General features: G+C 42.2%; 1 protein-coding gene across 3 annotated transcripts in view; it reads right to left on the reverse strand.

The window, feature by feature from the left end:
- The window catches only part of MYLK3 (myosin light chain kinase 3), a 138246-nt gene that overhangs the window by 76933 nt on the left and 46685 nt on the right, over nucleotides 1-14628 (reverse strand). For all 3 annotated transcript variants that reach the window (XM_033943550.1, XM_033943548.1, XM_033943549.1), the window contains 2 exons: nucleotides 11381-11798; nucleotides 6664-7193 (listed from right to left, as the gene is read on the reverse strand). In XM_033943550.1, the coding sequence (XP_033799441.1) occupies nucleotides 6664-7193; nucleotides 11381-11798 (948 nt within the window). The remainder of the gene's footprint in view (nucleotides 1-6663; nucleotides 7194-11380; nucleotides 11799-14628) is intronic.

Consider the following 14628-nt stretch of genomic DNA (forward strand, 5'->3'; position numbering starts at 1 on the left):
TTCCGACTCGATATGTCCCGTGATGTACTTAAACGTTTTAATCATGTCTCCCCTCTCTCTTCGTTCCTGCAGTGAGTACAGCCGCAATTTTTTCAGTCTTTCTTCATACGTGAGATCCTTGAGCCCCAAGACCATCCTGGTGGCCATTCGCTGAACCGACTCGATCCTTCCGGTAGTGTGGTCTCCAGAATTGAACGCAATACTCCAAATGAGGCCTCACCATGGATCTGTATAACGGCATCATGACTTCAGGTCTCCTGCTGACAAAACCTCTACGGATACAACCCATCATTTGTCTTGCCCTGGAGGAAGCCTTCTCCACTTGATTGGCAGCCTTCATGTCATCACTAATGATCACCCCTAGATCACGTTCCGCCGTGGTCCTGACCAAGGTCTCACCATTTAGTACATAAGTTCTGCACGGGTTTCTCTTACCCAGGTGCATTACTTTATACTTTTTAGCATTGAAGCCTAGCTGCCAAGTTGCTGACCATCGTTCCAGTAGCAGTAGGTCCTGCGTCATATTATCAGGTAAAATGCTTTTACCAACTATGTTGCAAAGTTTGGCGTCATTGGCGAACAGTGATACCCTTCCACTAAGTCCATGCGTCATATCTCTTATGAATAAGTTGAATAGAATCGGGCCCAAGACCGAGCCCTGCGGCACTCCACTGATCACGTCTGAAGTTTTGGATGGTGTACCGTTTACCACCACCCTCTGAAGTCTACCGCTCAGCCAATCCCCAACCCATGTAGTTAGAGTGTCCCCTAATCCTATTGATTTCAGTTTGTTCAATAACCTTCTATGTGGGACGCTATCAAATGCTTTACTGAAGTCCAAATATACCACGTCCAGTGACTCTCCGGCATCCAGTTGTCTAGTAACCCAGTCAAAAAAGCTAATCAGATTAGATTGGCAGGATCTACCCTGGGTGAATCCGTGTTGGTGGGGATCACGTAGGTTTTCCTCATCTAGGATTGTGTCAAGATTCCGTTTGATCATTGCTTCCATGAGCTTACACACTGGTCTGTAGTTTGCTGTCTCTGTCCTGCAGCCCTTTTTATGGAGTGGGATTACGTTGGCGGTTTTCCAGTCCAAGGGGACTATTCCTGTGCGTAGGGAAAGATTGAAAAGCACAGATAATGGTTCCGCCAGGACTGCACTTAGCTCCCTGAGCACCCTGAGGTGTAGGTTGTCCAGTTCCATGGCTTTGTTTACTTTGAGTCTTGATAGTTCGTAGGGCGTAAACTCGAAATCTTGAAATGGGTCTTTCTGGCTTTCTCCCATCTGAAGCTGTGGACCAGCTCCCGGCGCTTCACAGGTGAAGACTGAACAGAAGTATTCATTTAGTAGTTCTGCCTTGTCAGAATCTGATTCTGCAAAGTTACCGTCCGATTGCTTCAGGCGTTCTATCCCATCTTTATTTCTTTTCCTGTCACTAATATAGCTAAAGAAGGATTTATCCCCTTTCTAGGAGTTCAATCCCAACCTGCAATGCGGGAGTTACTGAAATCCACAAACTTTTCTGAGCACATGCTCTACCCCCTTAGCCTGAGAGCTAGCAAACATATCCAGTTACAATTTCTGCAAGTAATCCGTGTAGAAGTCTATCACCTGCTCTGCTTCTTTTTCTTTTTTTTTTGCTTAAAGTTCATTTTCTTGGTGGCTTCAGTGCCGCGAGACCCATTCCATGTGGTCCCCTGTTGGAGGAAAGGACGCAGTCCCGCAGTGCCGGATTGCTGCTTCACAGAGAAACTGGTGGATCTGTGGAGCCAGCCTGTGTGCCACCATATCTAGACTTGGGGTCCCTTCCCCTGGGAGTCTGCTTGCCGGTGACCTTGTCACGGGTTTCAAATGCAGGCTGTATGCATCTGGAGTGAAACCCACCTGGGTTTCAAGGCGCAAGCTGCCTTTCCTGCCCCCGACCATGTGGGCAAGGCTCCGGGAGGGTGGAGGTCAAAGTCGGTGTCTGGCTAGCTGTCATTCCAAAGATTTCAAGCCTGGATCCATTTGGAGCTGTTTCTGAGGGAGAAAATCCTTTTCATCCACTCTAATGCTGTTTAAAGCTGCTAACAGTCTGGCACTGAATAACTGTGAGTAAACCTCCATTATCTCCTGTGGGAACTTCGGGAGTGCCTTGGAAAACGATTTTAAAGTCGTTTTTCACAGTTTCTCAGGGTAGGGTTCAGGTCCTCCACCTCACCAGATCCCAAATCACTATTTTTTATTTTTCTTTATTTTTGCTGTTTTTGGCATAAATTTGTGACGGCAGCCATCTTGGATTTTAAAATCAATCTTTTTTACTAACTTTTATTTCTGCCTCAAAACCCCCTCGATTTGAACCAAAATCATTTTGGATGGACTCCCCAGCCCCTAATCTGTTGAATGTGAGCACTGATTTTGCCAGATTGGCGCCGGATCAGCAATTGTGTACCTTGTGCCGTAGTACGTGAATATCATAGTACAGAAGCATGTCTTTAATTAGTGAGTTTAGACAGTTCCCTGATTGTAGTAAGCCTTTTGAATTGATTGAATCATGTCACTACTAGGCCATCCTGTCAAGGCAATGTTTTAACAGTTACAAATTAAATGTAATAGAATCAGCATAATAAATTATCTGAATATCATCAGTAAAAAATGAAAGGATTCACTCCAAGAGACTTAGCATAGAAAACAAGATATTAAGAAACACTGGTGCAGGGATAGGAAGAGGAAAGAAACAAGTTGGCAAGGATACAAAACAGTCTACCTATTAGAAATGAAGAGAACCAATGCAGACCTCCCCCCCCCTCAAAAAAAAAAAATACTGAAATCAAAACACCAAGTAAGCAACAAATGATGATCAACAAGATCAAAAGCAATCAATAGATCAAGAGACACAAGGACAAAAGGCTTACTACAATCAGGGAACTGTCTAAACTCACTAATTAAAGTCATGCTTCTGTACTATGATATTCACGTACTACGGCACAGGGTATACAATTGCTGATCCGGCGCCAATCTGGCAAAATCAGTGTTCACATTCAACAGATTAGGGGCCGGGGAGTCTATCCAAAATGATTTTGGTTCAAATCGAGGGGGTTTTGAGGCAGAAATAAAAGTTAGTAAAAAAAAATTGATTTTAAAATCCAAGATGGCCACCGTCACGAATTTATGCCAAAAACAGCAAAAATAAACAAAAATAAAAAATAGTGATTTGGGATCTGGTGAGGAGGAGTACCTGAACCCTACCTTGAGAAACTGTGAAAAACAACTTTAAAATCGTTTTCCAAGGCACTCCCGAAGTTATGGAGGTTTACTCACAGTTATGCAGTGCCAGACTGTTTGCAGCTTTAAACAGCATTAGAGTGGATGAAAAGGATTTTCTCCCTCAGAAACAGCTCCAAATGGATCCAGGCTTGAAATCTTTGGAATAACAGCTAGCCAGACACCGACTATGACCTCCATCCTCCCGGAGCCTTGCCCACATGGTCGGGGGCAGGAAAGGCAGCTTGCGCCTTGAAACCCAGGTGGGTTTCACTCCAGATGCATACAGCCTGCATTTGAAACCCGTGACAAGGTCACCGGCAAGCAGACTCCCAGGGGAAGGGACCCCAAGTCTAGATATGGTGGCACACAGGCTGGCTCCACAGATCCACCAGAGTTTCTCTGTGAAGCAGCAATCCAGCACTGCGGGACTGCATCCTTTCCTCCAACAGGGGACCACATGGAATGGGTCTCACGGCACTGAAGCCACCAAGAAAATGAACTTTAAGCAAAAAAGGAAAAGAAAAAGAAGCAGAGCAGGTAATAGACTTCTACACAGATTTCTTGCAGAAATTGTAACTGGATATGTTTGCTAGCTCTCAGGCTAAGGGGGTAGAGCATGGGCTCAGAAAAGTTTGTGGATTTCAGCAACTCCCGCATTGCAAGTTGGGATTGAACACCTAGCAAATGGAATCCAGAAGGGATGTAACAGAAAAGCTTACGATTATAAGGTCTCTGGGGACAGGGAGTGTATCTGAATATAGCAAAATACTAAATTTAAAAAAAAAAAATGTTTCAACAGCAGACTGAAAACAAATCACTTAAGTAATGTAAACCCTGTTTTGAATCAGATCTAACCTTTTTGAATTTCAGAAAGAGATTGTGGAGAAGTGAACTTTAAAGAATAATAACAGTGATTGTTAACCCCAACCTATCTTATAGATACAACTACAGTAATTGGTTCACACTGAGATTGCCTAACAAATAATGTCATGTTGCTAATTTACAGAGCCTCATGAAATCCCTCGACTCCAGCTGGACAGTCAAAGAGACTTACAGTGGCATGGAAGTTTCTTTAATGAGCCTTAGATGCCACTGTAAGCCTTCTCTGTTAATTAGGATATAATGATTACAGCGCAGAATTATCTGAATGTTTATCTGCTGATTGCAGACAAGAATCCTTTCTAGAATTTTATAAACCCTAACCCTCCATATAGAATCGCAGAAGGTAAAATGTAATCAGAAAAACCTTACAAGGTCAATTGCCCTGTTGTCATGCTGAGCTCAGGCCCTGATTTGAGAACCATAAGAGCCTTGCAGAGTTTCCAACAAAGAAAGCAAGAAGGCTTTTTTATTGGACTAACTTTTTGACTAGTTTTGACTAGACATTTCTTCGACTAGCTTTCAAAGGCAATACCTTCTTCCTTGGGTCAAAAATGAGCAAAATATGACAAATAAAATATATATGTGAAACATGGAAGCATTCCAATGACAGACAACTTTAAAAGTGAATTAATTTGGCTAACACACCTTTTTACCCAAAAGAGAGAATATAGAAATCAGAATTGGCACATCCAGGTTGAGGCTTATACAGTTCCAGTGGTTTCTAGAAAAGAATCTGTCAATCAGGGCCGGATTTTCCTATAGGCTAACTAGGCTTCAGCCTAGGGCCTCAAGATCAAGAGGGGCCTACATTCAAATTGTTAGCAAAATTAAAATTACACTATTCTAAAAACAGTGAACACTAAAACACTGAACCGAAAATAAGGAGAAATTCTACGCTTCGGGATCGGAACCGGCTCCGGCCACAACAGGGTGCCGACTCGGCTTCTCCCTTTCTTTTTCTCGCCCTGGGAGGAGGATCGGGGAGGGAAAGACGTCAGTCCGGAAACAGCTAGGCAAAGCCCAGCCCCGCGGGGAGAGAGGCAAAACGTGGACCCGTCAGGACAGGGCGGCCCAGACTGGCATCGGGGGGTGGTGGGGTGGGGGGTTTCAGTGGAAGGGGGATGGGAGGCAGGCAGGCTGGCATTGGAGGGGGGGTGGAGGGGGTTTAATGGAAGGCAGGCAGGTAGGATGGCATGGGGGGGTGTTCAATGGAAGGGGGATGGGAGGCAGGTGGGCATCAGAGGGAGGGTGAAGTGAGGAAGAACGCACTGGGGGCACTATGGACATAGGAAGGGGCAATGTGTGTTATGTTTGATTAGTTAGTGTTACAAGTACTATATATGGTGCTGAGAATAAATGTCCAAATAAGTGTTCTCAACTTTTTTTTATTTATTATCCGTGTCACATTTTTTATAAAGGTTAGTACCAATAACAACATGTTTCTTTTAACATATTGATATATATCACAGTAATGATGTATTTTATTCTCTCTCATGTAATTTACAAACTTAAAAATGGGAGGTGAAAGGGCCTCATAAGTGGAATAGCCTAGGGCCTCTTTTCATCTAAATCCGGCCCTGCTGCCAATCTATAGAATTTTCCTACAATACATGCAGGAATGCATATGTATGTGGTGGCATGTACAGAAGGAGTGCTGTAATGGCATGTGCAGCAGAACCTTCTATTTTACAATTATAAATGTGGGGGGGGAAAAAAAAAATCAATGGAAGAAATTTGGCGTTTTACACGTGTAAGTTATCAAATACAATAACTGCTTATTCATGTAATTTCCGACACTTATCTGTGTAGGTCAGCCATTTTGTAAATCTGCATTCGTGTCTGCTGCTAATTACCTGTAGAGTCTGTAATCTTGTATTTATTTATTTTTTTATTATATTGAGGAGGAGATTGATAATGGGGGATTAAGGAAGATAACCCCCTTAATCCTTCCTATAAAGTAATGGCTGAAAGGAGCAATTTAAAAACCTTAATGTGATTTTTTTCCCATATAGATGTCTAGTCCCATTCTGAAATAGATATTACTCTCATAGATTGTAGTCCTATCCAAGCCCCACCCATATCATACCCAAACCACACCCCTTGAAATATCTCCATACTATGGATTTGCACATGCAAATCATGAAGAAGTCTTCTAAAATAACCACCATAGCCTTCTTCTGGTAGGAACACTAATTTACTGGTTCCTTGTATATGTATAATATAAAATAGCTCTGAGCTGTTATTAATAACTGATAATGTACAACAATATACAGTATTTTGTAATGTTTTGAGGATTCTTAATGTAAGCATTTCTATGAACATTATATAGCAGTACCAAGTGAGAGAGGAGCTTTTGCATTTCATCTTTACATGTACATGCCTCAGCCCTTGGGAAACTAATGAAATGCATCTCTAGGTGATGCAAAAATATCTATGCATGTCTGGAATTTTCATAATATTGAACCTTGTTAGCAGACCCTGGTTAGGTATGGATGTATATAAGCCACTATGTCACTCAACAGAACACTTACCAATAACAACTGTGTCTGTCTCAGATGCTGTGCTGGGTCCTGTAGTCTGCTTTGTCTCACTTTCCATCCCACCACTAAGTGGGGTTTCTGCCTGTGTGATCAGACTGTCACTGTCATTTTCCAGTATTTTTCTAGCCGCTGGTGGCTCTTGGAAGCTTTGTCCCATGCCTGCAGCCTCACTTCTACTACCCTTTTCCATGCTACTTGGAGGAGTCAGACCCTTGCTCTTATGCTCAGTTGTTTCCATGACCATCTTCTCCATTGATGGTTTATAAAAGAGTATCTGAGGCTTCCCTGCTTTGATCAGTTGTGGATCTAGCTTGCCTTCAGACCTCACATCTTTTCCTTCTCTACACGGGTCTGTCCTGAGGTCCTTATGGCACTGCTTATATTTTAGTTTCTCCTGCAAATGCCCATCATCTTGTGCCTCAGCGGGTGGACAGAGTGGAGCTTTTTCCTTTGTGCTGTCACCTACCATGTTGTCTTGATTTTTTTCATGGGTGTCAACCTTCTGCCCAGGGCTAGAAAACCTGCAAATCAGATATTTTCTTATAACTCACCACAATTACTCTGAATAATACAAAATAATTGTTCAATCTTAATATTCTGATGGTTTCATGGATTGAGTACAGGTTCAAGTGCCAACTCCATTACACATGTGATTTAGTACATCTATATGCGTGTGTTCAGACTGTGTGCTCTACACAACTTGTTATCATGAGCTCTACATACTATCCAAAACCCCTGCACTCTCTATCCAAAGCCCTCTTAACTGTCCCAGCAACAAAGGAGCTTACCCCAGGTCAATTCCAACCCCATGGAACACCCTACCAGACAGTGGGGAAAGATACTGCATGCCCTGGGATAAGTAGTATGGAATGTTGCTAATATTTGGGTTTCTGCCAGGTACTTGTGATCTGGATAAGCCACTGTGGAAACAAGATACTAGGCTAGATGGACCATTTGATCTGACCCAATATGGATATTCTTATGTTCTTACCACTGAACATGAAGCTAGCTTCCAACCTTCCAATATTCAGAAACTATTAGAAAGATATTGATATTCAGTGATAGTTAACTGGGCCCAAGCAGCTCCAGTCTAATGAACTCCTGCTGGCCAGGTCCCAGCATGAAGTTCAGTGGTACCTAACCTGATAATGCCACTGAATATCATGTTTGACTGCTCTGGCACTATCCGGTCAATCCTGGAGAAGTCCAGGGGGCAGAGCAGAGGTGAAGCTTGAAGTTAACTGGGCATCGCTGATATTCAGTGCCAATGCCCGGTTAACTATTTGGGCAAGTAGGACTGTATAAATTGCCCAAATATCTATGGAGAATTTGAGCTACGAGGAATGTCTCAGAAAACTGGGACTGTTCGCCCTGGAGAAGAGAAGACTGCGAGGGGATTTGATAGAGACTTTTAAAATATTAAAAGGATTTGATAAAATAGACCAGGAAGCAGCATTGTTAACATTTTCGGAAGTCACACGGACACGGGGTCACAGCCTGAAACTGAGTGGCAGCAGATTCAGGACAAACGTCAGGAAGTTCTGTTTCTCACAGCGAGTGGTTGGAGCTTGGAATGCTCTCCCGGAGGAGGTTGTGGCGGAGACTAATGTTCTGGGTTTCAAGCGCAAGTTGGATGCACATCTTCTTGAAAACCATATTGAGGGATACGGGAAATCCGGGTCTCCCAAAAGGTGTACTTAAATGGGCCGCCGCGTGCGCGGATCGCCGGACAGGATAGACTTCGGTCTGATCCGGTGAAGGCATATCTTATGTTCTTATGGTGGTACCTGGATAACTTCTGGTCTCCATCCAAGTCCCAAATATTCACTTCTGGTACTCAGATACGGTCCAGCAATGAGGATACAGGTTTAAATTATCCTATGGTGATCAGTACTTTTAAAAAATTCTATTTAATATATTCATAAATGATCTAGAAACAGGGACAAAGTGTGAGATAATAAAATTTCGGACGACACCAAACTATTTAGTGGAGCTCGGACTAAAGAGGACTGCGAAGAATTGCAAAGGGACTTGAACAAACTAGGGGAATGGGCGATGAGATGGCAGATGAAGTTCAACGTTGAGAAATGTAAAGTATTACATGTGGGAAACAGAAACCCTATGTACTATACGATGGGAGGGATGTTATTGAATGAGAGTACCCAAGAAAGGGACTTGGGGGTAATGGTGGACATGACAATGAAGCTGATGGCACAGTGCGCAGCGGCCACTAAGAAGGCAAACAGAATGCTAGGCATAATCAAGAAGGGTATTACAACCAGAACGAAAGAAGTTATCCTGCCATTGTATCGGGCGATGGTGTGTCCACATCTGGAATACTGCGTCCAATATTGGTCGCCGTACCTTAAGAAGAATATGGCGATACTCGAGAGGGTTCAGAGGAGAGCGACACGTCTGATAAAAGGTTTGGAAAACCTTTCATACACTGAGAGATTGGGAAAACTGGGACTCTTTTCCCTGGAGAAGAGGAGACTTAAAGGGGATATGATAGAGAATTACAAGATCATGAAGGGCATAGAGAGAGTAGAGAGGGACAAATTCTTCAAACTTTCAAAAAATAAAAGAACAAGATGGCATTCGGAAAAGTTGAAAGGGGACAGATTCAAAACGAATGCTAGGAAGTTCTTCTTTACCCAACGTATGGTGGACACCTGGAATGCGCTTCCAGAGGGCGTAATAGGGCAGAGTACAGTACTGTGGTTCAAGAAAGGATTGGACAATTTCCTGCTGGAAAAGGGGATAGAGGGGTATAAATAGAGGATTACTGCACAGTTCCTGGACCTGTTGGGCTGCCGTGTGAGCGGACTGCTGGGCACGATGGACCTCAGGTCTGACCCAGCAGAGGCATTGCTTATGTTCTTATGACTGCAATAGACTGAATATTACCCTGATTGCTTTCAAAGTCACTTTCAGAAAAAAAGATGACAAAGACTGAAGAACTGCAAGAAAGACTAAGTCATAACTGAGAATTGTAGATTACACTATTGCCCTGTGACAGTTTAAACTTCTACCAGTGCCTTCATTCTGCAACTTCTCATTATCTCTCCTCTCTTATCTCCCTTTACTCCCCTATCCTCTTCACCTGCTGTCCATCAGGCAAGTTGCTCTTATCTGTGTCCTTCTTCTCCACCGCCAGTCCCTGACACCTAGATGCATGGAATAGTCTTTGGTACATCTTTCTCCCTCTCTAGCTGTATTCAAATTATTCCTAATGACTCAGCTTTTTAGTAGGTTTCTTATAATCTTAACCTCTGGCTCTCCCTGACCGTATACAACAAATGTCAATACTCCACTCGCATGAAAAGGTCTATAATCAATAAACTATTAATCATACTATTTATGCAGGAAAAGGCCTCAGAATTAGGGAGTACTATGCTTATAATCTCATCGATATTCACTGCCAGCGTAGATGTAATCAGTGTACATAAAAGGTGATCCTTCAATCACTGGCCAAAAACCTGCTTAGTACATTTTTCTTATTCATATTTTGCTTATAATCTTTTTATCCTATTTTTTAGCCTTTTAATTTAAACTATATCTTATAACTGATTTGCTCCACAGTAAACCTCTGAATACAGACCATTTCACAGTTTGAAAAAATCTAACGGGAATTTACTTTTTAGTCTTTTTGGTTTTTCATGTTCTGTTTTCGCTCGTGAATTTTGTTTACTCTGTGCCGTCATAGACTACCAGGACCAGGACCTAAGCTTTTCCGCTCTCGGAGCCAGAACTATACAGATATACCTAAGGGAAATCTCCTCCTTTCTGGAGCATGCAGTATAGTCAAGACACAGACAAGATATATAAGGGGTTTCAGGCAATTTATTTTATATAGGAAGCACAATAAAAATCTACATGGCTATGGTCAGGGAGACTTAGAAAGTCTTTAACTGAGTGGTATAAATAACCAATATAAAACAAATGTCAATACCCCACTCGCATGAAAAGGTCTATAATCAATAGACTATTAATCGGCTCCGATTCTGGCTCCGTGAGCAGAAAAGCTTAGGTCCTGGTCCCGGTAGTCTAAGGCGGCACAGAGTAAACAAAATTCACGAGCGAAAACAGAACATGAAAAATCAAAAAGACTAAAGATAAGTAAATTCCCGTTAGATTTTTTCAAACTGTGAAATGCTTTGTATTCAGAGGTTTACTGTGGAGCGAATCAGTTATAAGATATAGTTTAAATTAAAAGGCTAAAAAATAGGATAAAAAGATTAAGAAAATTATGAATAAGAAAAATGTACTAAGCAGGTTTTTGGCCAGTGATTGAAGGATGGCGTATGTACACTGATTACATCTACGCTGGCAGTGAATATTGATGAGATTATAAGCGTAGTTCTCCCTAATTCTGAGGCCTTTTCCTGCATAAATAGTATGATTAATAGTTTATTGATTATAGACCTTTTCATGCGAGTGGAGTATTGACATTTGTTGTATATTGGTTATTTATACCACTCAGTTAAAGACTTTCTAAGTCTCCCTGACTGTAGCCATGTAGATTTTTATTGTGCTTCCTATATTAAATAAATTGCCTGAAACCCCTTATTTGTCTTGTCTATGTCTTGATTATACTGCATGCTCCAGAAAGGAGGCGATTTCCCTTAGGTATATCTGTACAGTGCACTATAGAAATTATTAGTAATAATAGACATCACAGGACGCTGTTTTGGGAATTGCTCATTACCTTGGAAGCAATGGTTGGCCGTCTGTTCTTGATAAACACTGGAACTTTGAAGAGATGGTCTCTGAGGAGGCAGTGCAGAGTGCAGGAGCTGCATTTTTTATTTCTGTTGGTTTTGCGTGAGCAACTTTGTTGGAACTCTCTTCTGACCCTGATCTATGAGGCTTCACTTCTCCATCGATAATTAATTTCTGACTTCTGCTAGTGTCTGAAATGACTGGAAGGCCACTGTCTTTCTTTGAGGTTTTCACATTCATGTCCTTCTTAGGACTGTTAGTTTTTTCAGGTTTGACCATTTGTAGTTCTGGCTTCCTTTCTTCAACTGTGAGACTCGAGTCAGCACTGGATATATCTGTGGTCTGCCACTTTACCTGTTCACATTTCTCATTGTTTCCATCCGACTTTGTTCCCTTTTTGAGATCTAAATAGAACACAGAATTCATTAAAGATATCAAAGCGAAAGGCAGAATGGGATATTGTCATCAATGATATTAAGAATACGATAAAGCAATATTGTTCTCAAGAACCCTAAGAAGGGTATGAAAAAGTTCCTTCCATCTGCATAGTTCTACCAAACAATGATGAGGTAAATTTTCAAATGGAATTGTATGTTTACCACCAGCTAGCAAATATAAGCTGTGAAGATAGGGGGCAATTTTATAACTTGGCATTCATAAATAGGCACCCAGAGTGTGCAAGAGAGCAGTCTATTTTATAAAGCAGTGTCTCTCAAACTGTGTGAGATGGCACAGTGGTATAACCCAAAAACATTCCAGGTGTGCCACAAGAGATTCAAGAATTTTACTTTATTTTTAAAAACTTCCCTTCATAAGTATACACTAGAATAGATGACATGTAAGTCGCATACGCAAGAGTCATCAATGTTATGAGCATCTGTGTGCATAAGTATACATCCACCCAGACAAGCATCATTCTTTGACGTGATTAGTCCTTGAAAACTAATGGCAATTCATTTTAGTTTTATTTTTATTTTTTATGCAGTAGTTATCCTAACTCGAGCAACAAAGCAAACAAGGCTTTGTTACCGTTTGGATCTTCTTATCTTTGCAAACTTGAGATTTTCAGCTCCGACAGAAATTAAATTAAAAAAAAGAGAACTGCAGATGGTGGATGATGAAATGTATGTTGCTTGTCAACTATCAAGACATATATTGAGTTAATTTGCACTCAAAAACAATCCCATCACATTGATTAGCAATTCTATTCTACCTACTTTAGTTTCACCGTTGTTACAATTACCCATGCATAGCTTAAAGAGCTTTAAATAAAGAATTCTCCATTTAGTGTGCCAGATATAAAAAAGTTTGAGACACTGCTAATAAAGGAACACAGACACCTACTTTCCCTTACAAAATACCAGCATGACCACAAATATATGTGCTTAAAAGTTAGGTATAAGCACTTAGCCCTGCCATAGAGCTGGTGTAAGTGATTGCACCTAAGTACCAGAGAGATACAGATAATGGGTACCCGAAATTCAGCAATAAAAATTCAGCACTCAACGCTATGCTTAAAGGGTGTGGGATTCTATAAATGGTGTGCAAATTTCCATGCGACTCCAAGATGCACATGCATCTAAAGTGGCTGAGCGAATTAGAGCCAATAATTGGGTGCTAACAATCAATTGTTGGCATTAATTGGCTAAGCGCTAGTTCATAAAGATCCACGCGCAAATCTTAACATGCAGAACTCAAAAGAAGCATGGCCATGGAAGGGGTATAGGTGGATCAGGAGCATTCACTAAAAGGTATGCGCCGTATTACTGAATACCAGGGATCCATGCCTAAATTATAGAAACATAGAAACATAGAAATAGACGGCAGATAAGGGCCACGGCCCATCAAGTCTGCCCACTCCAATGACCCTCCCTATCTATCTTTGCGGATAGATCCCACATGTCTGTCCCATCTGGCCTTAAAATCTGGCACGCTGCTGGCCTCAATAACCTGAAGTGGAAGACTATTCCAGCTATCAACCACCCTTTCGGTGAAGAAGAACTTCCTAGTGTCACCGTGCAGTTTCCCGCCCCTGATTTTCCACTGATGGCCCCTTGTTGCCGCGGGACCCTTGAATAAGAAGATATCCTCTTCCACCTCGATGCAACCCGTGAGGTACTTGAATGTCTCGATCATATGTCTCGATCATATCTCCCCTCTCTCTACGTTCCTCGAGTGAGTAGAGCTGCAACTTCACTAACCGCTCCTCGTATGGGAGCTCCTTGAGTCCCAAGACCATCCTGGTGGCCATTCTCTGGACCGATTCCAGTCTCGGCACATCCTTGTGGTAATGTGGCCTCCAAAATTGCACACAGTACTCCAGGTGCGGTCTCACCATGGATTTATACAGTGGCATAATGACCTCAGGTTTACGGCTGACGAAACTCCTGCGTATGCAACCTATGATTTGCCTTGCTTTGGATGAAGCTTGCTCTACTTGATTTTGCCTTGCTTTGGATGAAGCTTGCTCTACTTGATTTGCAGACTTCATGTCTCCCCTGACAATCACCCCTAAGTCTCTTTCTGCTTCAGTTTTTGTCAAGATTTCGCCATTTAGGGTGTAAATCCTGCATGGATTTCGGCTTCCCAGGTTCATGACTTTGCATTTTTTGGCATTGAAACTGAGTTGCCAGGACCTAGACCAGCGCTCCAGTAGAAGTAGGTCATGCATCATATCGTCTGCCATTTAATTTTTGTCCTTGTGCTTTTGCTCATTACATTGCTTAGTTTGGCATCATCGGCGAATAATGTTATTCTACCTCGGAGCACCATTCTATAAAATGGCACTTTTGAGTTGTGCTTTGTTTATAGCAGGGGTATCAAACTCAATCACGAAAGGGGCCAAATCTAAAACACAGGCTAAGTCAAGGGCCAAATTTTCTAATAAGATACTTAGGCCCTCTTTTACTAAGGTGCACTAAGTGTTGTAGCGTGTGTTTAGCGTGTGCTAAATCAACGCGTGCGCTGACCGCAAAGGCATCCATAGGATAACATGCATGCGTTAGCATTTAGTGCGTGTTTAGCACACGCTAAAAAGCATAGCGCACCTTAGTAAAAGAGGGGGAGTTAGTCTTAGTAGAAGTATAGATCCTTCCTCGCCCTGAGACACCTGTGGCGCGGTCAGGCACTTCTGTGGAGCAACCTGCCCCAACCTAGCTTTTATACTGGGACTGGGTCCTTCTGCCTGTAAATGGGTACTGAGGCAGCGTGGTGAGGAGCTTGGAGCGCTTCTGG

The sequence above is a fragment of the Geotrypetes seraphini genome, chromosome 4 (assembly GCF_902459505.1).
Source record: "Geotrypetes seraphini chromosome 4, aGeoSer1.1, whole genome shotgun sequence".
NCBI classification, from domain to species: Eukaryota; Metazoa; Chordata; class Amphibia; order Gymnophiona; family Dermophiidae; genus Geotrypetes; species Geotrypetes seraphini.